Below are 24279 nucleotides of genomic sequence, written 5' to 3'. Positions count from 1 at the left end.
CGATCCGGGGGGTATACGTTACGAAAGGCTCCGCGAGGGATTACGCTCCGGAGGATCCAAATTAAAATTAATTAATGTAATCCCGGCGCGCGCGAGCCTGCCGCCGGAGGGAAACTTTCTCGAGAATCATGAGAATATTGCCAAGGGGGTAGGGGGCTGGTAATTGAACAATGCCCCGAAAGTTTTCGGGGAAATCGAGCGTGAGGGATGAGCCTCGTTTTTTTCCCCCCCTTCTACCTCTTGCAGTTAGCGATGAAAATTATCGGCTTCGCTTGAGGTTGGGGGTAGGTGCAGATCAGAGGAGGTGCAAGAGAGTCAAGGGGTTTGTTACGGTGTACCTCGGTGATGTATCTTGGAGTCGTAAAGTATGTGTGTATATGCGACACAGCAACTCAATTAGCAAAGTCATTTTTCACTCGGATCATAGTAATTTCGTTTCTAATTACCTACGCCTCGCGTGCGCTTAAACGTGCCCGCGCATTTAGAAAAAATAATTTATTCCGCAAGTGCATATGCACGTGTACAATGTATATACGCAAAAGCTCGCTCGGCGAGTCCCTGCCATACACGCTCACGGCTGCATTCATTGAAAAGTTGCCTGATACCGTACAACCGTACGGGTAAACGGCGTATAATGGCAACAAATCGGTTTGTGTTTTCCCCTCGCAGTGGTATATTATATACTTGTCATTAACATCGCTTGCACGCGAGCCACTTGGAAAATTGTATGTTTTTTTTTTTTTTCTTTCGAGTGAACAAACGGGCGCTTCAAATTTATTTAAAAACAATACGTACCTTCTAAAAATCGTGAATCTTCCTGTGAGCCGTGCGGTCCCTACTTCCAAACGTGTGGGTGAGTCCTTTCATTGTCAGGCCAGTCCTCTCGAGTGTATATATGTACACTGCACTCGTTTCGCCTGAAATGGAATGAACAAACATGTACCGGCGGAAAAGACACATTCGGTGAAAAATCAGCTCAGTTGTCCATAAGTTAAAGGTATGTAGGTATACACCCAAATAAGATCGAGACAGAGAGGAAGAAGAAAAAAAAAAATCCCGGGTTGGTTCCCGGGCGTTTTGCAATAAGTATAAAAGATAAGAGTATATCGTTTCCAGCAAAAAAAAAAAAAGAGAAGGAGAGGCATTTTCTCCAAATGACAAGCGATGCTCGAGCACATTTTCATCCGAAACGTATACGCGGGCAATGGGCGGCGAGAGGGGGCGATCGGCGGAGGGAGAGGGTGGCAACTCGCACACTAAAGCCCGCAATAAGAAAGTAAACGAGTCAACTGCGCCTCTTTCTCGTCCCGTCTACGTGTGTACATATATACATATATGCATACGCATGAGGTACGAGATACATAGAGTCGTGGATATACTGTAGAGAAGGGGGGGATTGCGTGGCCCAGGGCGCCCTTCGCCTTGACATACACACACACGAAACTGCTCTCGCCTTACCTCCTACACCCCCCATCTTAGCCTAGGGCTTTTCCCTCTCCGTGCCCATATCTCCCTCTCGATTGCCCAGAGACGTTTGTTCCCCACCTATATATACCTCCCTCGTACATGTAAGCATCGCCACCAGAGTGTAGTACATATATACATGTACACCTATAGAAACCTGTAGGAAGAAAAGTCTCGGAATCGATATGCAGGGGGCGAGAAAGGGGCTGTATAAGGACGCGGTGGCGGTGGTCGCCCTTCCAAAGGACGTATAGGAGGTATAGGGTAGGTATACATGTATGTATACATGTATAATACCCACTTGTATATGTATATGCGGTGCCTTTTGCGGCCCCGTGGCGGTGGTGGTCGCTCGCGTAAGTCTCCGCGCAGCTGCTGTTACGGCTCGCCCCGACGCAGCGGAGTCGAGGAACGCGATGAAAGTTTTAAGACGACCGCATACCTCGAGCCAAACTCCCCCCCCCCTTTTTGCCTCCCTTGTACTTACTTACTTTGCGTTTGCTCTTGTTCGAGCCGTCCAACTTTTCGATCGCGCGAAATTCCTCGCCGAGCGCGCGGATTGCGTTTTCTTTTCCTTCTTTTGCCGGCTGGCGCATGGGAGGAATAGGTGATTGGGGAGGGACCGGTGAGCTGTTGGGGTTCGGTGCTCTCGTACGATGAGCGGAAAACGCGAGAGTTGACCAAGTGCGCGTTGGATGTACACCTGTGGTGTTTTTTTTTTTACTAATATATTGAGGCTCGTTTGGTAGTCGATACAAGTAGTACCTATACACTGCACATCAAACTTTTACGTTTCCACGGAATGCATCGTGGCAATACAATAAAAAAAAAAAAAAAAAAATTCAGCCAACTAAACCCGATTTTAGTCTTGTTTGTTTTCAGCATGTAAAACATAAATAATTTAGCCATTTCAACCAAAGAAACGTGTACTAAGTATTTTTCTTGGCAAAACCTAATACCCGAAAGCTACAGGGATGTAAAGCATACTGCTTGTATATTATGTACATGTTATAGATCTAGTGAAGTATTGTACTTATATTTAAGGAAACTTGGATTTACAGAGTAACAGGTAAATAATATGTTTTACTTTGACCTTCACGGAGTTCGGCTCGATGATGGTAAAACAAAGCTTTTTGTCCCAATGTGGGATACACGTGCGTGGAATGAGCTTTTCGTTCTATGATGTTAGGTGTATACTTGTTGCTCTCGCCGAGTTTCCCGAATGAACGCTGATACGTTTGTACGCTTTGACCCGATAAGAAATTACGCTTTCAAGTTTCATCGCGGTCCATTTGCCACACCCGAAGTGTACACCTCTGGGCAAGACTATACACATACGAGTGAAAAAACATAAAGAGAGAGAGGAAAAAACGTCGCTCTCGGGCAAAGAGACCACTTTTTGCGACTCGCGCGCGTACGTAATATCAAACAAAGGGAGCAAAGTTTCGCAATAGGGAAAAAAGAGGCGTGGGGGTGAATTGAGCTCCGCGAGGGGGTACCGGGGGAAGAGTACGATTTCGTCTAAACCACTGTGACGCAAGTTGGTATTGTTGAGTGGATTATTTTTTTGCTGATTTCCGAAGGAGGAAAAACAATGTTTGATTTTGCGAGAGGCTTCTAGTGGGAATAGTGTCGTTTTTCCTACAGTACAACTCACTTGGGCCACTAAAGAAAGTAAATGCTGTTCGCAGTTATGATAAAAATGATCATTGTGACCATTCAAAGTCGTTCACTATAGTTCATCAATAAATTATGAAATCCTCGCTGAGGATGTATTTCGAGCACTTCATTGTTTAATTGGCGCGACTTGTGCGTGTATAATAGCAGTAACCCAACGTGAAATATCAATTCAGTGCTATACAGATACCATCGTCATTCACCTATTGATTGGTCCCAAAAAAAAAAAAAAAAAAAGTTGGGACGCAAATCGTACAATCCGATTAAAGTTCGCCCGCATCAGCTTGTACTCCCAAAAGCCACGTGCCCCCGAAAACCCGAAACAAAGGGGCAAAAAAGTTGGAGATGGAAATAGTGACACGCGGAGCAAAGCCGAGACCATTACACTTGTAACACACGTGCGAGCCGATGCGTCCCGGAGCAGCGCGTGGATCGATACACGTAACCCTGTTTCTTTTTTTTTTTTTTTTTTCCTCGCGGGAGTAAGACAGAAAGAGCCACCGGCCAAGAGATCTTCCGATAGCATGCACGGACAGCCACACGCGGAAGAATGAAGATGGAAAATAAAAAAAAAAAAGCCGCAGGAAAGCGAGACGTATACCCATACTGTGAGCAGTGGGCGGGCGTAAGAGATCGGCAGAGCGAAAAATAATCGTATATACAAAAGTCGTGTCTAAGAGTATAGCGCCGGCCGGTTAGCTTGCGATTCACGTTGGTGCCACCCCCCCTGTACACAGCTGTGTACTATTAATTATCTGTAAATTATTTGAGAACCATACGTGGTTATACCACAAGGTTTGAATAAAGAATTAATCTAATCTAATATGCAAGCACGGGAAGGAAAAAATCTCGGCTCGTTCACCTGAATAAACACCGCATTGAATATCTCGATGAATCCCGGCCTCGCGGCTCTCTGCGTGGGGGGTGGAACGGAGAAGCCGAAATTTAGGAAAAAAGCGAGAAGTGCCGTTGGTGCAGGTTCCTTTGGGCCCTGCAGGAAATGGGTTTTTCGGGCCAAAGAGGTCAGAGCGCGCGGAGAAGGATATAGGTATACGATTCCGCGGGGGTGTATGGGAGACAAGCAGGTCGGGGGGTGGGAAGGGGAAGAAAAGGAGGGCCAAGAAATAGAGAAGAAGAAGAAAACAAAAAAAAAGAGGAAGAGAAGAAAGCACAAAAGGAGGAAAAGTCGGCAGCCAAGTAGCTGCGAGAGTCGAGGAAAAGGAAGAGAGAGAGAGAGTCACGCCGTTGCGCGCTCCGCTTCGCCGTCAAAATCAATACGACCTGCCTGCCCGTTCCCCTTCTCCATGTATGCGCCGTCCTTTTCCCACCGAGGCGTGTAAACGCGAGCGCCACCCACGTACAACAACCGTGCACACACGCGCCCGCTCCACAAGGGTGTATTGGGGCAGGGCGGTGTGTATATATGGTGGCCGAGAGGGGGGGGAGCGGCAAGGAAAAGGGGACGCAGGCGCGCATCAGGGGGAGGGTGGATTCGGCGGCGCACGAGGCTGCGGCTGTACACGATACACACACAGTTAAATATATCACGTACGTGCGTGGGTGTCCCGCCGCCGTACACTCGATACACTCTTGTATACACTCGGCTATCTCGCGTATATCCACTCTTTTTCTTTTTTTTTTTTTTTTCTTCCTTTCGTTTCAACTCTTTCCCCCCCCCCCCTTCCCAGTGTAACTGTACCTACTCGCGTCTCCCCTTCGTTACCTGCGGCAACTTAATCGAAACTCTTAGTTGGCAGGTATTGTTTCAGCTGTGCATGCTCGGCAAACACAACAACCGCGAAAACTTTACTCATACATATATGTGTGTGTGTGTGTGTGTGTGTACGGCTCGCGTAGAGTATCGGGTTGTACATGTACGAGCGGGATCGGTGGAGGAAAGATCACGAGCCGGCACTTTTTTTTTTTTTTTTTTTTTTTTTTTTTATCTTGTGCCGGCCCTGGTGGGCCAAAGTTTACGTACCGGTGCTCCGGGTGGGTTAAGGCGTTCCAAGGTGGCTCCGTATATTACACGCAGTTTCCGAGCAACTCGTTCAACTAGCACACCTGGGCTGCACGTGTGTGTGTGCATGTAAATTTATTGTGATTCACCACTGTTAGACGGTCACACCATAACATGGACAACGGCACAGACAAACGCGCACTGTCACCCCCGAACGCGCGCACTTTATCCAACCCTAGGAGCCCCACAATGTGTTATTTCATAATAAAAAGGGAGGAAAAACATGTATTTATTTATTTTTCTCTCTCTCTCTCTATCTATGTATAAAAAATATATTTATCAAAAAATAAAAGGCAAGAAAAACGAGATGTGTCCCCGTCGGGCGCGAGAGACACGCACTCGCCGAGGGATGAAGCGCGACGGATAAGCGAGTAGGTATGTGTACCTATCGGTCGGTTGGGCCTGTACTATGGGGGAAAAACGACGCCGGCGACGCCGCCGCTATCGGGAGAGCTTTGACTCCCTCGCTTGCGCTGTATAGAGTATATACATGCACACACGCGCACATACGAGGGGTAGTTAGGGGGAGGGATGATGCGCGCGCACTCGTTATATATATATACACGAAAAGCTTGGAATTTGCGGGGTGTTTGCTCCCCCGTGTATCTATATGTATGTGCTGCTGACTCTACCTGAATCTCCTCCTCCCGAAAAGCTGTGTCTCGCTCGAGCCTTGGGTATATACGGGTCGTAGACCAATTCGGCGTATACGTGTGATGAGCTATATAGGACACCCTCTCTCTCTATTTGTATATGTGTGTCTCCGGTTCCTTCCAAGGAACGACGGCTGAGCTTTACGATTCTCCCCCATCCCCCAATGTCTCCTCTAACTACCTGTGCTTCTCCAGACGACTGTTACATTGCACGTACAGTCAACGCAAGAGCGAGCTTTTTTTTTCGAGCTCACCCGAACGAAACGCTAACTCGATAGAGTCACAAGGGGTGATGATTTTGCCTCTACTTTTTTTTTTTTTTTTTTTTTTTTTTTAGAAAAAAAGGCACTTTAAATACACAGGCGAGATTGTGCATACTTGTACGTGGCTCACGAGCTCTGAAGCTCTTTGCTCGAGTCCTCGTGAAAAAAATATACTGTATCGATAAATTTCGTTTGTAAGGAATTTTTATCCGCTCAAATGAAGAGGGGGTTGTAGAACAAAACCGACATTTCCTTTGGAGCAAATAAAAGAAAAAGTAGGGGGGGGGGGTTTTAAACGATTGTCTGGACGCAATGGAGGGGGGCTTGCACGAATTTCGGCACGATCGCGGGTACAAGCGATGGAGCGAGTCACGCAATTACGTACTCGCGCGTGTCCCTCTCCGCCGCGGGAAAAGTGCCGCGCGAGCACATGGCTGCACTTGTAAAGGAAGGATTAGGAAGCAAAGAGGCAGAACAGCCGTGGTGTGTGTGTGTGTGTACTTGTACACACTCACCCTCCCCGCATCGTAATACACATACATCGAGGTGTATGTGTGTGCGCGTTGTATACACAATTACACACATCCGTCCATCGCGTGCAAGCCCGTGTATAAGTATATTTACAACACCAGAGACAGAGCAGAGGGTGGAGCTTTTTTTTCCTCCGCACCTTCCGCCTCGTTTCCTCTCTCTCTCTCTCTCTCGAGGTATACCTACCTATATAGATCGCGTTCTTTCTCCCTTGATTCTTCCATCCTTCCTTACCCAGAAGGAAGAGGAATGGCACATGCGTGAGATTCGGTGGCTCTCGGGCCATGCAGGAGGAGAGAAAAATCACCGCTACGTGTACGTGCATAAGCAATGCACGGGCGCGAGATAGAAAAAGAGTCGGAAGGGGGGTGGGGTGGGGTGAATCTGATTAGGTTTGCCCGAGTACTGACCTCCCCCCTCCAGCCCCTCGTATATACTGTACTTACCTCTTGTTCTCTTGTGTTCGAGTGAGAAATGGACTGGAGTGCGGGAGGAGCACGTGACTCGTTAATGCGGACGTTTTACGACGAGAGGTTACTGCGCTATTACTTTACCACCCCGTCTTTGCACGTCTCTATTCCATTCAATTGCAGGCTACTAATAGAGAGCCAAAGGATACTCCCCCTTCCCACGTAACAACGTTCAAGGCTTTTACACGCACGAATGAGCCCCCTCGTACATGCTATACATATATATACCATGTGCTTGCGCCATGTATCGCACGCTTTTGAAATCTGTAGACGCGCAAAATCTTGCCGGTATCCGTACATGTGTATGTGTAATGTTTGCAAAGCGCATCGTCGCTGTTACAATGTAAATTACATGTACCTAACACCGTTTTTTTTTAAACAGAGCTCAATTCATCGAATGTATTTGATCAGCGGTATTTTTTTTATTTATTGCATTTTAACAGTAAAGGATGGTATATGTACAGGGTACTTGTAAACGTTTGTTTTTTTTTTTTTTTTTTTTTTTTACTACCTGTTCAATCGAGTTAAGTTCGATAAAGTTAATAAACGCCCGCTTAATCGAACGTTTCACCGTATCACGTCAACTCACTTTGCAGCGCTTCACGTCGACGCGGCGCAAAAAATATACACCGGCAGATCCTTGTTTAATGAGCCATTTATTTTTCTCGGGCCCAAAACTTTGAAAATATACACACACTACGCGTACAAGTTGTCATTGTACATTACCCCCAAAAGCAGCAAGGCGCAAGGCACGAAATCTATTTAAAAAATGCGATAAAGTCGCAGGCGTACAAATAACAGCGGTAGGTGCACGGGCAAGGCCCCAAGTCCGCATGAAAACAAGAATTTACCGGCTGTGAACTGGAAAGCGTGAAAAGTAAATTTCTCGCGAGTAAGTAAGTACGCGGCAAAAGCGCGGCGGGAGAGCCGCGTATGAAAAAAAAAAAGGGGGGGGGGGGAAAGAAAAGCTAAACGACCAGAAAGAAAGAAAAAGAGAGTAGCAAATGGTGTGAATGCACCATACATAGATATACATATTTACATAGAGAGGGAAGAAGAAAAGACGAGCAGTATAGGGAACACCGCGTACACGCGCGGTCATGTGCCGTATAACACCCACAAGACAAATTGTTTGTATGTGCAGTGCGCATATTACGTAGTTTACAGGTAGTTCTCGCGGTATATATAATATCTTGTACGAGCAGGTACGCGGTGGCTTAATGGAAATGTATAAACGCGAGCACATTGCGCGTAAAATGATAACAATAATAATGATACCTTGTACACCGCAGTTACAAATAAGTAAAGGAAGAAACGGCCCAAGTGAAACGAGCATGATGTATATGTATATAGATACTTACTTGTCTGCCATAATGCTTTGTACAACTTAGGTATATATATTATATAAATGATGGTATTATTATGCGACTACTTTGTTTGCGAATCTTCCGGGCATTTGTTCGCAGTGAATTCAAACGCCAGATAAATCCTGAATGAGAAGTGCCATCGGGGTACACACAGAGTCGTGTTTGTGCCGCCTCTATTATATATATATACAATGGAAGCAAGTGCAGCTGTCTCTTATCAGTTTTTGTTTGTCCAAGTGATGATGCCTGTACGCTTTTGTCTCATTGTTAACATTACGCTTTTAGCGGCACGCGTTTTTGTCGTTGCAGTATACAATACAAGCCAAAAGCCATTATATTCTTTGGAGGTGCAACTTACGCAAAGCGTCTCCAAATTGCATACATGGATGTTGTTGAACGCCGAAGCTTGATTTTTTTTTTTTAACGTTTGCGTCGGACGCTATACAGAGACAAATGTTAATTATCAAGTACGAATGTAGGTAGTTGTTTTAATTTATATCAACCGGTGCCATCACGGTTTGGGCAATTTATACATTGTAAACACATTGGTATACCTGGAGTAGTCTGTGGTTTTTTTTTTTTATAGATGAGTACAGCCAAAGTATTATAAGATAAAGTAATCAACAAAGTATTGGATTATGTATATATATACACAATAACGGGGGTCACTCTCGTTTGCCGTTGGAAATCATTAATTATTACACGCAAAACATGGGGCTTGCATTTACATTTCTCTGACGGAAAGGTGATTATACGACGTATTGGTTGTGCTTAAAAATGTTGGGTGGAAAAAAAAAAAAAAAAAGAACCAGATAGTAAGTAAATAAGAAAGGAAGAGCGTTATATATAAGCATCAGAGCCATGCCGTAGCTGGAAAGTAAGTATTTTTTAATTAAACGCCCCGGAACGTGTGTATTTGCGACTTGCACCGTGAACTCCTCGGGTCTCATTCACCGACGCGCGTGGTGTACCCTCGCACACATCCAGATATCAACGCGAATACAGAATGTTCACCGCTGCATCGCCGTGTGAAAAAAAAAAAAAAACAAAAAAAAAAAAACGGAGCACATCAGATGCGCATTAATTAAAAAGAAATAAGAGCTCACGTGATGTTATACGCGCGTACACGAGCCCCTTTTTTTTCCCTCAACTTTACAGGCCGGTGCTCGAGAACTCGTAAATACACTTTTCCGCGTACGTACAACGGTAGGATTAGCGCGCTTGCGTCATCATGTATTTTGTGGGTGACTTTAACATTTTTTTAATCCGCACATTGTCGGCAACGGCAGCATGGCCCCTGTGATGAATCGTTCTTGCGCTGCTTTGCCGAAAAGCCGTGGGGGTGTGTTTTTGCTAAACGCCCGATGCGAGCCATCGCTTCATCAGGAACCGCACATCGGAAAGTTTTTTTTTTTTTTTTCCATCGCACGCGCGCGTTTCCCATACGTGATTTAAATTTCTCTCGGGAAACTCTCTCGCAATATGATATACATGACGTGTCCCGGTCGGCTCGTCTTTTTTTCCCATCCGCCGGGGTCTTTTGGTTTAATTAAACGTGCCTCGCATGCACGTTACACGGCCGCAAGCTCATTACATATATACATATAGGTATTACACGTATAATTTATGTTTTGCACACACGAGAGAGAGTATGGGTGTATAATCAAACGACGTATAATATAATACACAGACACGGCGTATACGTGATGCCACCGCGGCAAATAATCCCTCCTTGAGTTTGTCCATCGATTTTCTCAAGATCGCAAAAAAGCTCTCCCTCTGTCATACATATATCAGGGAATTCAATGTGTAATATACGAAAGTGGGTGTATAACGAGAACAATTCCTGCGAAATACAGTTGGAACAAGGGCAGGGCACGCACAGGTACGAGCAAGAGAAAACGCCCCGGAAAACTGGAGAGGAGCTTTTCTCCCCCCCCCCCGGCGGTTAAATGATTTTCCTCCGGTGAGATGCGCTCTTTGTTCTCGCACCTATACATATCCCACCGGTGAGCATTTTGACGCGCGTTCCTTTGTGCATAAGACAACACATCCCTCCCGGAGCTTGCCCCCCTTCTTCTTTCCCGACGCGTTCTCCGTCCGAATCAGACTTTTACTCCTCGACTGAGTGGGTGCTTTTCTTCTTTTTTTTTTATTTCTGCTTTGCCCTGCAACGGTACACACGTGTAGCCCAGGTATATGCAGGCGAGGAGGAGGAGAGCCCCGACGCGACGTGTAATATAAGGTTTCCATCAGAGAGAGAGAGAGAGAGAGAGAGTATAATATATATATATAAGTACGTGGGCACAGCTTTCTCGAGTTTCACTCACGGGGGTCCTTCCATTGTGTACTCCCACGTGATACCCGAGTCGACCCTTCTCTCTCTGCTCTAAATACTTGCTCCAGGGGACTGTGTATATATACGCATACACGGGCTCGATCCTCACAGCCACGGTAGTCGAGGGTAAAACGCGATTTTTCGGAATTAGGGAGTTAAGCGCCGGGATGATGGCCCTGTCCCTCCGGGTATTACCGGTACGCTCCGTCGCTTCCCTTTATATTTCACCCCGCGGCTCTCTCTCTCTCTCTCGGTGTCAAATATTATTGTTATTTTCTTCCTCCCTCCGTCCCCTATTAATTCCTTGCGAAACTTCTTGACTCTATATACGTCACCTAGATCCACGTGGCCAATGTAGGTATATATGTATATGCGCCATGACGTTTTTAATCACGTGGTAAATTCTCCCTCCCGGAGGTATGAGTTACGAGCGAAACGGGAATTGAATCTCGTTCGTCAATGAAATATACGTGGAGGTGGAAGGTGGAGTGTGGAAAAAAAAAAAAATAGCTGAGTCCGGTGGATGTAAATTTCCCCGCGGTGGCTGTAGATGTGCCTCGCATTTTTCGGGAGGGCGTCCGAGGAGATATAAAATTCAATTTTCTACCTCGCGTACTTATTATTCATACGCCCCCATCCATCCGTGGACAATCTGCTCCTCGTGCGGATGTACGTATATATATATATGTTTGTACGAGAAGGGGAGGAGAGGGTTTTTTTCCAAAGGGCATCTCGTGGACGATCATCGCACGAGGCGACCTACATCGGAACTAATGTACGTGCTTTTGACTCGGACGCTCGCGCTGATTTTTCCCCGGCAGCTGTCGCACCGACATGAATCATTCAAAAAAAAAAAAAAAAAAGACCGGTGCGGCACGCGCGTGAGTTTAGAATTTCAATTGCCTTGTATATCACTTCCCTCCCCCGTTTTTGTTCCTCGTGTTCCGATTGGCCATCTCCAACGGTTGGACCTTTTATTTTTGTTGAAAAATATAGGAAACGAGGATAATCGTGGTGCAACCTAATACTATCGGTTCACGGCGTTGGTACATTTGATTAGCTAATGCGCCGGGACGACGGTGGCCAGCTGGAAATTATACTTGAGGAAGTGAACAACTATTTCACCAGTGAGCTAAGGGATCTTAATGGGTCAATTAATTTTTTTTTTTTTCCTCCAATTTTTATCAGCACCCGAGGGCTGCAAAAGGAGATACCTTGTAATTAAATTAAGCGGTCGTCGTGGCGCCCTGCTTGCTAATTGCCCTCTTCCTTGATGACGATTAGCTTTGCGTTCCGTTTCATTGAAATGGTAACGATTACGATACGAATTTGAATGAAATTTGCCTTTGAACGAGTCTGCAGGATAAGGGCTGTCCAAACACATTCATCTCTCCAAAAAATGCGTCTTGGCCGGTGCGAACAACACTGCACTCGAGGGATGAATAAATACAAGTTTAGGAGAAAATGGTGCACTGAGCGTCCCTCGCGTTTCAGAGGAGATTAAAAAAGACGTTTAAGATAGCCGAGCAGAAAGTGGCGTTGCGTGCCTATATATTCTCATGCCCCGTACGGAAATGTACGCAATATATATTACGTGCTTGGGTGTACCTATATACCTATGTACTCCTGCTGGCGTTTGCGATGAGCACCGTAATTAAGCTGCAGCTTTTCGAGCATTATTTCTCTTTTGAACTTGCCGTTGATGTAACGCCGACGCATGCCCGTGGCTAAGTTTTAGAGCCGCGCTCTTTTCTGTGATTAAAATATTTTATTAGATACCAAACGTTACGAGAAAACCGAAAACTAGTATGTTACGTGAGAAGTTTGTAGTTGTCGTATTTGAAAAACGGTACAATTTAGTTTTCATATCACATGGTTGGTTGCAAGTAACTTTTGCAACCAATCATGCAAATTTATTTCAACATTTTTCAACAATAATTATAATTTAAAATATTCTTCAATATCATCGGTTTTACTTTATCAGTGTACATTTGATTGTTTAATCATGAGTCAAAGTAGTAGCTATTAAAAAACAAAAAAACAAAAAAATTTAATTTTCACTTCACCTTTTGCATTTTGTACAACTCACTTGAAAATTTATCTTTAGCGATTTTGCTATAGATGTAAGTGCGCCTTATCATTCAATGACTGGTACACAAAAATTTATGACCATCTTTACAGTCACGTCTCAATGCGAGTCATCAATAATATCACTCATTATATCTTTGAGAAAATCTACCTGCGTGGCATTGGTATAAAGATTTCCTGAAACAAAACATCATTCAATGATATCACGTACGAATGAATATAATATGAGTTTACATGATTATGTACATACCAATAAAGTTCTTTGAATCTGTAACATGTGATATGATTTTACAATTTCTCTGCCTGTCCACAGTAAATCCCACACAGCGAAAACGTTGGTCTGTCGTGTAAAGTGTGCTGCTCTTGTGAGGATTTGAATAAGGCTGACCACTGAAGGGATTGATAAAGTCTGCCCAGTAACCACACATTTTCAATTTTTTACATATATCCGATGCAGCCAGAACAAACTACAAGAAAACGAACATCACAAGAAATGGAACTAAAATATTCGTTTCTTTTACAATAATTATTTAGCAAAGTGAAAAAACACTCACATGTTGTGCCAATCGTTCTGTTTCATTTTCTTTATTCCATTTCGTCTTTTTTTTATTAGATTTTTGACTAATGGTAATTATGGTTAACTGTGGAGACGCGACCTCTAGGCAGTTGGGAAACAGCTCTAAAATATCTTTCCTGAGTAATGTTGGGCACTCTTGGGCAGTGCAATGTAGAATAGAAAAAGTTTCTTTGCGGCTGACAATGTTCTGTTTTTGCTCACTTCCTGGTCTATCATTAACATTTGGCACTAGCGCAGAGTAAACTTCGACTTGAGCTGTGGTCGATGAATCTAGCCAACCAGGGCCAATACCTCCAGGCAGGTAGAAACGAAAACCATGTGGCGTTAAAAGTTCCCAGTTGGAGTTTGCTCCAAAAATGTGGTTATCAACTTCTGTCATGAAAAACACAAAAACTAATATTAGCTGCTCGTTAGAGGATAACGATGATAAGATACAGCTAATAATGTAAGTTAGCAATCATATGATAAACTGTATCATAAATTGACAAGTTGCCCAATGCAACGTTTATTTTTGTCATCCAAGTGATGCGTAATAAGGCATAAATAAACAAACAACAAAAAATCACGTCCATCTGGAGTTGATTTATATTATGATGAAAAAAATGGTGGGGAAAAAAGTTTTATTGTCAATAATGTATGCACTAACCATTAAGGGCATCGTTGTTAGATTTGACAAGTTTGTAACTACTGGTGTTTCTGTCGCTTCGCCGCGAGTATTTCGCCTTGGAGATGACTCTGACGGAAGAAGCTGAGACGCAAACTCTCTGAATATTACGTATACCAAACATCTGCAAGTAAAAAGTCACACAAAACACAGGAGGTTAGTATTTGACAAACCTTTGCTTCAAAATGTGTAAACAAGACCAGATTGCAGAGTTAACTGCGCAAAAAGAGGCTCTGCACCACGGGTTATTGTAGAAAACTCACAATTTTCAGCAGTAAAGCCACATAATGAAATTAAAACGTTGATGTTAACGTATTGTCTGGCGACAAGTTCCCCCAGGTAGGGGACAATCGACAACTGTACTGACCGTACTGACACTACTGACACTGACTTTTGAAATATTTTTTCCTATTTTATTCTGCATCGATAATACTTATTACTACTCATATACATTTATCAGACATAGGTATAATATACCTGTGTACGTGTAATACGACATTAAAATCGACTGTGAAAGATTGAGAGTCGACGTCGATACTTTGAATTTTTTCGCGCACTTGCTATTTTTTCATAGCATTTACATGCGTTGATTTTATGTGAGTATTGCAATTTTATTTTTTATCAAATATGTCAAAATACAATATTATAACTCATCAAAATGAATTAACTATTGATAAATCCTATGCAGATAGTGTCTATTCGGACCTTGTGTATACATGTATACTCCGTAAAATAGTCCGTATACACTCCGTGTAGACAACATCTAGATGGCGTGCCTTTCCGTTATCTTCCGTAATCTTTCCGTAAAAATCGTTGTCTACAATACCTCACGTAGTTTCTAGTGGAAACAAAACTCCGTATACTTCCGTGAGGAAAAAAAAAGTTGTCCCTATCAATCCGTGAAGGCAATACCAAGTCCGTAACGATCCGTAAGAGAAAAAACAAAGTTCGTAACGGTCCGTGAGGACAAAGCCAAGTTCGTAATGGTCCGTGAGAACAAAGCCAAGTTCGTAATGGTCCGTGAGTATAAAAACCAAGTACGTAACGGTCCGTGAGGACAAAGCCAAGTTCGTAATGGTCCGTGAGAGAAAAAACAAAGTACGTAACGGTCCGTGAGGACAAAGCCAAGTCCGTAATGGTCCGTGAGTATAAAATTAAGTACGTAACGGTCCGTGAGGACAAAGCCAAGTTCGTAATGGTCCGTGAGAGAAAAAACAAAGTTCGTAGTGGTCCGTGAGGACAAAGCCAAGTCTGTAACTTAATTTTATACTCACGGACCATTACGGACTTGGCTTTGTCCTCACGGACCACTACGAACTTTGTTTTTTCTCTCACGGACCATTACGAACTTGGCTTTGTCCTCACGGACCGTTACGTACTTAATTTTATACTCACGGACCATTACGAACTTGGCTTTGTCCTCACGGACCGTTACGTACTTGGTTTTTATACTCACGGACCATTACGAACTTGGCTTTGTTCTCACGGACCATTACGGACTTGGCTTTGTCCTCACGGACCACTACGAACTTTGTTTTTTCTCTCACGGACCATTACGAACTTGGCTTTGTCCTCACGGACCACTACGAACTTTGTTTTTTCTCTCACGGACCATTACGAACTTGGCTTTGTCCTCACGGACCGTTACGTACTTAATTTTATACTCACGGACCATTACGGACTTGGCTTTGTCCTCACGGACCGTTACGTACTTTGTTTTTTCTCTCACGGACCATTACGAACTTGGCTTTGTCCTCACGGACCGTTACGTACTTGGCTTTGTCCTCACGGACCGTTACAGACTTGGCTTTGTCCTCACGGACCACTACGAACTTTGTTTTTTCTCTCACGGACCATTACGAACTTGGCTTTGTCCTCACGGACCGTTACGAACTTTGTTTTTTCTCTCACGGACCATTACGAACTTGGCTTTGTCCTCACGGACCGTTACGAACTTTGTTTTTTCTCTCACGGACCATTACGAACTTGGCTTTGTCCTCACGGACCACTACGAACTTTGTTTTTTCTCTCACGGACCATTACGGACTTGGCTTTGTCCTCACGGACCGTTACGTACTTGGTTTTTATACTCACGGACCATTACGAACTTGGCTTTGTCCTCACGGACCACTACGAACTTTGTTTTTTCTCTCACGGACCATTACGGACTTGGCTTTGTCCTCACGGACCACTACGAACTTTGTTTTTTCTCTCACGGACCATTACGAACTTGGCTTTGTCCTCACGGACCGTTACGTACTTGGTTTTTATACTCACGGACCATTACGAACTTGGCTTTGTTCTCACGGACCATTACGAACTTGGCTTTGTCCTCACGGACCGTTACGTACTTGGCTTTGTCCTCACGGACCGTTACGGATTTGGTATTGCCTTCACGGATTGATAGGGACAACTTTTTTTTTCCTCACGGAAGTATACGGAGTTTTGTTTCCACTAGAAACTACGTGAGGTATTGTAGACAACGATTTTTACGGAAAGATTACGGAAGATAACGGAAAGGCACGCCATCTAGATGTTGTCTCCTATGCAGGACTAAGAATTTTTGATTCAATGACAAATTCATAAATTCAAACTCTTAAAAATTTAGCCTCACACGAATATAAAGAGGGTGAAAAAACAGACCCTGCAGACGAGCACACAAAAACGTAAACAGCGGGGGTCGGGGGTTGTTGTTCGAGGGGGCGCTGCACCAGGTACGCGCCATTTTCAGGATCGCTGTTCTCGCAGCAAATTTCACACAGTCCAAAAGCAAAGACAATAAAAGTGCAAGAAAACGCAAGCGAAAATATACATAAGTAAAGAAGAAAGGAAAAAAGAGAGAGAGAGAGAGAGAGTAATTTAGACGCATCAAAGAACGAAGGATAAAGGAGGAGAGAAAGCGAGAAAAAAGTCCCCGTTGTCCCCGGAGATCCGAGAGAGAGAGAGAGTGCGAGGGCAGTCCGTGCATCAGCTAGTGGGGTGCCGCCATGACAGCTGATCGCATTCTCATCGTCGTCGGCGCTTGACGTTCTCCTCGTATTTTCTCGTCTTTTCTCTCGTGCGATTTAGTGCTGCTCCCCTCGAGGAGATACTCTGGAGACCTTCCGGACGCAGCAGAGCTCGATCGCACTTCCTCGTTCGGAACATGACAGTTTGTGAATGCAGCCACGACAAATGGCAGACAGCTTCTTCGGCTTTGACACGTCCCACGGTGTAAGTACCACGGCCTCCTGGTGCACACACCCCCACTTACCCACTGCTGTTGACTCCCTACGCTAATACATACCCATGCATGGCCTCCGCTCGCTCAGGACTGCCTACCTCTGTTGTTCCATTAGCTGCGTTAGGCACGTCTTGAATGCCTATAGTATGTGTGTTTTTGGAGCACGAGGTCCAAACGCACGTTGTTTTCGTACAGACCTCTGAAGCCCTTTGGTTCAAGAGCTTACCTGTGCATGCCACATGTTGCCGGCAACGTTTATGTTTCACTCAGTATACTTACTTACTTTCTGTGCGCTTCCAGATCATTCCCTGAAATTCAAAAGAACGTGCATTTTTCCAAGTATACTTCCAGAGCATCATGCACAGGCATAAATAATAAATATTATATTTCCCTTTGCTCGTCCCTTTGTTTTTTTTTTTGTTTTTTGTTTGGTAAATTTGTGTGTACTTTGACCTCGAGTGTTTACATGGCTATTGGTTCATAGTCGGGTTGGATCCTGCATCAGTGTTACAGAAAAGAGAGTGCTTGTGCTGCTTGGGGTACATCATAAAACAGCTCAGTTGCTTATCGGCGGTTTCCGAGGAAACAGTAGTTCTGGAGTATCAGTTTAACTCTCGTATAACATTGTGTGGTGCTTATCTAAGTTGTATAGTTGGCAAAAACTTCTCTTCTTATGTTCCCTGAACTTTGTTAACCTCTAGTAGTGTAGAGTGTTTTAATAACTGTAAGCTCGATTTGACGATGCAATTTTTAATTCAACAGTTAGAGGCACAATTTTCTCAAGAGTTTTTATTTGTGTGTTATAATAGTGTTTTTTGCTTTACCAATTTAGGCTGGACTGGACGACGGGTTAGATTATCCAGATGACGAAGACTTTCAAGAAGAAAATTACGATGCCCTGAACGATGAGACCTTTGGATCTGATGCAGGACCTGGAGATTGGGAGGAAGATCACGAAAAGTTAGCCCAGATCACTGAGTCGAATAGATCTCGACTCAAGAATGATTCAAGCAAGGTAATATGCATGAAAAATACTTTTATATTTCAAGTAATGTCGGCATGTTAAAAATTATATGATTTTTAGAGTGAATCGGAAATAGATGTGGAAAAGAGCCTTTCACATCTGGTTCTCGATGAGAGAGACCTTACTATTCCAAAGCCAGGTGTTTGGGACAGTCCAACGAATTTTTCCATTGCACCAACGCCAATTTTGCCAAAGCCATTATTATCGGCAACACTCAAAAATGCTTGCACAGTTGAAGAGCTAGAGAGGGGTCTCATTTCCAACAGACCACCCCCTGGGCTTACAAAACCACCAATCTCTCAATCACCAAATACCAATGCTCAAAATTTGCTTCTTAATTCGATAACATCAGGAGATAAGTTACCACCCATCAATGGTATTGGTCCACATCAAGGAAATCAGTATCCTTTGGTACTTCCACCCAATGTCAGATTAGGACATCCACCTTCGTTATCTCTTCCTAATGTTGGGCAACTACTCAGTGAGTTTCAATTAACTAATCAAAATTATTATTTTTGGCATTGTCTGCATATTTGCCGTAATTTATTGTCATCACTTCAGATCAAACAGGAAACCTTTTGAGGTATCAACTTCCACCTCATTTGTTGATGCAAGCTGGCAATCAAAGGCAACCACCCTTACCTGGAAACTTTCCACTAAACAACTTTCCTGTGAGTACTCAAACCATCAGCCACTTTTGAGAAGATATTTAAAACGCAAAAAGCCAGTATACTAAATGACTTGTGTTAATTGCAGCATCATAACTCAAGACTTGGACCTTTTCCGTTTATAAGACCAGATCATCCTATGATGGGACCTCACAATAATCATCATCAATCGATGCAGCATCATAACATGCACATGGGAAACCAACGCAATCAAAATAACAAATTTTGCCATGATCGCCAAGATAATCATCATCAGCCATTCTTCCGCAACAACCAATATTATCATCAAAATCACAATAACATGAGGTATCACAATCAGGGTCACCATGGGTATTACCAGAACATGAACCATCATTACCATCAGAACAATCCACCTAGTAATGGTATAGGTCCGTCTGGAGAACTAGACGAATATGCTGGCCTCATGAATCACAGAGAAAAGCAGTGGTTGCACAGCATCCAGCTGTTGCAATTGAATACGACTCAGCCATATGTTGATGATTATTACTATACAGTGTTTTGCCACAGGATGAATAAGAAAAATGAAAATCATAATGGCAATAAAATTAACAACAATAGCAGCATCAAGAAATGTGATAACATGAAAGGTGGACGAAACAGTAACAACAACAACAGTAATGGCTACAGAGATTCAAGGTACGAATTTTTTAAGCTTTTTTTATTAAGGAAATGATTAATAACAACCAAGTCATATTTTAGGGACAGAGATCAACAGCAACAACCCACGATACCCAAACCAACCACTCCAATGCAATTTGAGAATTCTTTAGGAAAACTGCAGTACAGCAGCGTTACTGCTCCCAGAAAAATTATCGATATGGATGTTGTTCCTAACAGCGATCCACATCAAACTCCAACTGTTCAGCAAAAAGATACGAAAAAAACTCGCCAACTGTTGCTCGAAATTGAGAGGGTGATTATTTTTTCCAGCATTATTTTTAATGCTTAAATTTTTTAAAACATTCAAGAACTTTTATACTTTCAGATGTACGTGTTGTTGCTGAAACTTGAAGATATAGGAAACCCTATAGCTATATTAGCTGATCAGCAACGTGAACAGCTGCTGAAAGAACAACAGCAACAGGCACATCAAGATGGTGCTGAACCAGTTCCTGTACCCGAAAAAAAGGACCCAGTAAAGGAAAAAGAAGAGCTCGTCTCATCTATAATGACCTCTCTTTTACAATTTGTGCAAGAAGATAAATTGACCAGTCTTTTTAGCATACGCAAAGGAAAGGTAAGTAATTTATAAATAAGCCAATTAGGTTTGTAAGCAAATATTTATCAATTGATTTTGTGCATCCAGATGATGTTTCTTCGTTTCTTATCCTGCATCAATGTAAAAAAGCATGAAGAAAATTTAAACAAGCTGTGGGTTGCTGTCATCAAAGGCTTAACATTAATTGGGCGAAAAGATTCTCAATTGTTGTTTAATTTTTATGTCGAATTTATTAAATGCATGAACGATTCTCTACTGATGAATCTGTCCAAAGAACTAATCGAATCTACAAATCAGCCATCCAAAAGTAATAACCTTGCTGCTGTCCTTACGAACAAGGTAAGTAAATTTTCTCAAAATTCCAATTTGTACGAGTACTTTTTATAATTTAACATTTCGTTACCGTTTTTTTAAGTTCGGACTATCGGTAATATCAATGATACTTATGTACGCCGAAGACATATCCTCGCATGAAAACGACGTACCCGAATCGTTTGCTGAGCAGTGGCCGAAATTTCTGCAAGCCATCTTCGATTGCGCGACCTCGACTCCTGTCGTCGCGCCCTGGGACTACCTGAAAGTCGAGAATCTCAGGAGTCATCTGAAGCGCCACGGTATCGAGTCGCAGTCTCATTTGACGATATTTGAGCTGTACTTTACCGAGGCCAATCCCGTGCGGTAAAAAGCCAGATGAGTAACTCTGTCGGGTTTTTTCCTCCTCGTTCACGTTGCCAGGAACTTGTAAAAGTGAAACACAGACATTGCCGTGCATAGCGTAGGTTAGGTGATAATTTTTTCTTTTTTTGCTCCCTTGATTATTCATTTAATAACTCACGGCTTGCTCTGCCTTTCTTTTTTGCTTCCAGTCAGTGAAACTTATAAAGGATAACAATATAATTACTTGATAATTCTCAACAATACTCCATAAGTTTACGCAGTAAATTCTTTGGTATTTACAGAATTAACATGGGCCACGCTTAATTTTATCACGTTTGTAAATAATTGAGCTATGATTTTTACTTTGAGTTTATTGATAGTGCTGAATAATACATGTAATATAAATAAAATTAAATTGTATGATATGCTTACATCATTTATTAAAGTGAAAAATTTTTCTGTAACTAAAAAATGTTGATGCGTTTTGCAAACGTGGTAAAAAAATAGCACTTGTTGAAAAGCATAAAAGTAACGTTTTCATTAAAATTAATGCAGTACGTCTATGGCTTTTTTCGTACTTTCTTACAATACGAAACTTTTTGAACAAGAACAAAAAAACATTTCCTTATTAGTAAAATAATTTATCACAGCTGCAAGCAAACATGTGAATGCAAAAATTTATTTATCGCAAACGAACGATATTACTGTCACATAGTATACTATTCTTGAAATAAAACGACCGCAATGTTTATTCTATATCAGTTTATGATAAAAAAAATATTTCTAATTTCAATAATCGTGGGTCTGATTTATAAAAAATGTTCAAAGCCTTAAAGAAAGCAGTAGTACGTAAGAATATTTTGTAATTATAGCTCGATGCTCAGAAAATGGGTAAAAGGTAATGGATTTGCTGTTTTTGAAATTAAAATTGCTTATCGTAAATTCGCGTGCTGTATATGCATTTATCCGAACAATACGTTCAAACAAATCTTTTAAGTTTGTTACTAACCCGTGAGTAACCTTCGGTATGGATGAGATTATGAAATCTCTCTTGCAAGAAGCTTATTAATCGACTTGAACTTGATGTTTTCACTATAATTGTGATAATTCGTATCGTAAAAATACGGAACGAAGTAGATTATATTATAATTTCTGGACTTTCAATAAAAAGTATACACATGTTATTTTTTTTTCTACATCATTTTGACTGACAAAAAAAGTAACATGTACTTTTTTTAATTTTTCAAGCATGCATTGTTATCAAAATCATAAATAACGTTTGAAGAACATTTGTTTAAAATCTTACAAACGCCATTAAACTAAGTTTGAGTGTACTATGCAATTAAGTTGAACAAATCCTTTTCCAAAAATAAATTTGTATAAAAATCCATGTGTAAAATAGGACATTGATCATAATTTCCATTTTCTTAATGCATTGAATATAATATATAGTGCCAGTGCAGCAAACCTACACAGCGTATAGACTTTTGGAATTAAATTTTAATTTTTTTTTCGAGCTAGAAAAAAAAAATATTAATGAAAACTAACCAAACCGATCAAACTAAGAAAAAAGTTGAAAAAAAAAAAAAAAAGTTTATGTACCTATGTAAGTATGTCCAGCGTGTATATAGTTACGCGTAAAATTTGCATGTATCAACGGTGAGTGAAAAATGAAACAGAGAAAAGAGTTCTTTGAATAAGAGTTATCGTTTGTATGGCGTTTAATTATATTTTTCGTAATTATTGTACTACTTCTACTGCTATGACTACCACTGCTACTTATATTATTGTTGCAATTTTTATCCTCTATCCCCACTTATTGCAACAGCAATATTTCTCAACATTTTATTTATTTTTTTTTTGTGACTTGAAACGCTCTAATGTTAATAAAAGAAAACAAAATAATAATTTAAAAATACGAAAAAAAGATAATACGAGATTGTTGTATTTATACGAAAATAAATAGAAAAAAGTCGTGATTATGTATAGAATCGCAAGCGGCTCGTTTATATATAAAAATCATTTACACGAAAATACGCTCAACATCGCATCGATAATTTTTGAGAGTGTACGATTTTGTTACTAATTTCTGTCGACTTCGTAAAAAGCCTCTAATGATGTGTTTAATAACTGAATATAGCGTTAAATTACTAAATTTTACTATTTTTAATATTATTATTATTATTACTACTACTATTATTATTATAATTATTACAAAGAAGGTAGCACCTTCCGAATTCGATTATTGAAGCATTATTTATCGAAAAATTGTTATATTTTTTTAAAATCATTGATTTAGAGTCTTGAAAAAATATTAGTTAAAAATACATGGAGTAACAATTTTTTGATTAATTTAATGGCCTTATGAAAATTCAAATATATTTTTTGTTAGTGAAAAAAACGCTGTGTAATATTAATTTCCATTTAAAGTATTTGATACATAAAGTTTTTCAATTTTATTCGAATTATCTTACTACACCAATACTTTTCAAGTCAGATCATCATTATCATCGTAACATTCAATTATTGAAAAAAAAAAAAAATAAAAAAAAAAATTTGCAAATCTAATACGTCTTTGCGCACGACTTGAGAGACTTTGATGTTAGTCTACATCGTTGCAATTATAAAAAGAAAATAAGATATAAACAAATTTTCGCAATTTGTTATTTCACTATTGCCCCGTGAGTGCGACTGATCAATATGCAGACATGAAAAAAGAATATAATAGTGGAAATAGAAAAAAGTAGGGAGAAGTAAGCGTATGACTGATCTAAAAAAAAAAATAAAAAAATAAAACAGGAAATTTTATATCGTATCTGTGAATATAAATATACGTGTATATTGATAAATCTTTATCTCTTGAGTATATGCATATAAACTATACCTACGTGAGTTTCCATCAAAGAAATTATCGTATCATTGAATCGTGCGCATAATTTATTGTCACAACGTGTAGAATCGACAAAATTGTGAAGCTGGGTACTTCCATGATAAACGCAAAATTTTCGACTATTAAATTGAATGTTTGCTGCTTTCTCAACTTTTTTTTACATCTGTATAGAAAGTAACAGCTTTTACGATGAGCTGCTGTAAACAGTTGTAATGTAAACATTAAGAAAAAAAAAAAAAAAAATTGATTACACTTTTTCAACATATTTAAAGTTACAAAATAATACTTAATTTACTAATATTTTGAATTTGTTGAAAATTTCATTCAATTTTTCGCGACTAATCGTACATTTAATGAATTTAAATAATAATTGTACACATAATCGTTTAATTGCAATAGATTTCATTTATAAGATAATATTCACTTTTAATTTAATATAAATAGAGAGTTGAATAGTAAAAGAAA

At 41.2% G+C, this 24279-nt stretch overlaps 2 protein-coding genes across 3 annotated transcripts; one reads left to right on the top strand and one right to left on the bottom strand.

Annotated features, from left to right (window-relative positions):
- Positions 1 to 12638: 12638 nt before the first annotated feature.
- Positions 12639 to 14518, bottom strand: LOC106638617 (cobalamin trafficking protein CblD). The gene is made up of 5 exons (XM_014351881.2): positions 14376 to 14518; positions 14095 to 14236; positions 13426 to 13820; positions 13122 to 13338; positions 12639 to 13048 (listed from the first exon to the last, which is right to left on the bottom strand). Exons 2-5 carry the CDS (start codon positions 14234 to 14236, stop codon positions 12972 to 12974), a joined length of 831 nt encoding a protein of 276 aa, XP_014207367.1. The 5' UTR covers positions 14376 to 14518; the 3' UTR covers positions 12639 to 12971.
- Positions 14519 to 16898: 2380 nt separating this feature from the next.
- Positions 16899 to 24051, top strand: Patr-1 (Protein associated with topo II related - 1). Of its 2 annotated transcripts, none has more exons than XM_089592202.1 (9): positions 16899 to 17325; positions 18168 to 18350; positions 18420 to 18840; positions 18921 to 19030; positions 19116 to 19684; positions 19754 to 19961; positions 20034 to 20285; positions 20355 to 20606; positions 20683 to 24051. In XM_089592202.1, exons 1-9 carry the CDS (start codon positions 17272 to 17274, stop codon positions 20947 to 20949), a joined length of 2316 nt encoding a protein of 771 aa, XP_089448328.1. In that variant the 5' UTR covers positions 16899 to 17271; the 3' UTR covers positions 20950 to 24051. The 2 variants fall into 2 exon arrangements, with proteins under 2 accessions (XP_089448328.1, XP_014207366.2); XM_014351880.2 differs by having other exon boundaries at positions 16900 to 17325; positions 19748 to 19961.
- The last annotated feature ends 228 nt before the right edge of the window (positions 24052 to 24279 follow it).

The sequence above is a fragment of the Copidosoma floridanum genome, unplaced genomic scaffold (assembly GCF_036245765.1).
Source record: "Copidosoma floridanum isolate Cflo_tuat_1 unplaced genomic scaffold, Cflo_Japanese_pri ptg000014l, whole genome shotgun sequence".
NCBI classification, from domain to species: domain Eukaryota; kingdom Metazoa; phylum Arthropoda; class Insecta; order Hymenoptera; family Encyrtidae; genus Copidosoma; species Copidosoma floridanum.
The sequence above is the reverse complement of the archived record's forward strand: the minus strand, read 5'-3'. Positions and strand labels throughout refer to the sequence as shown.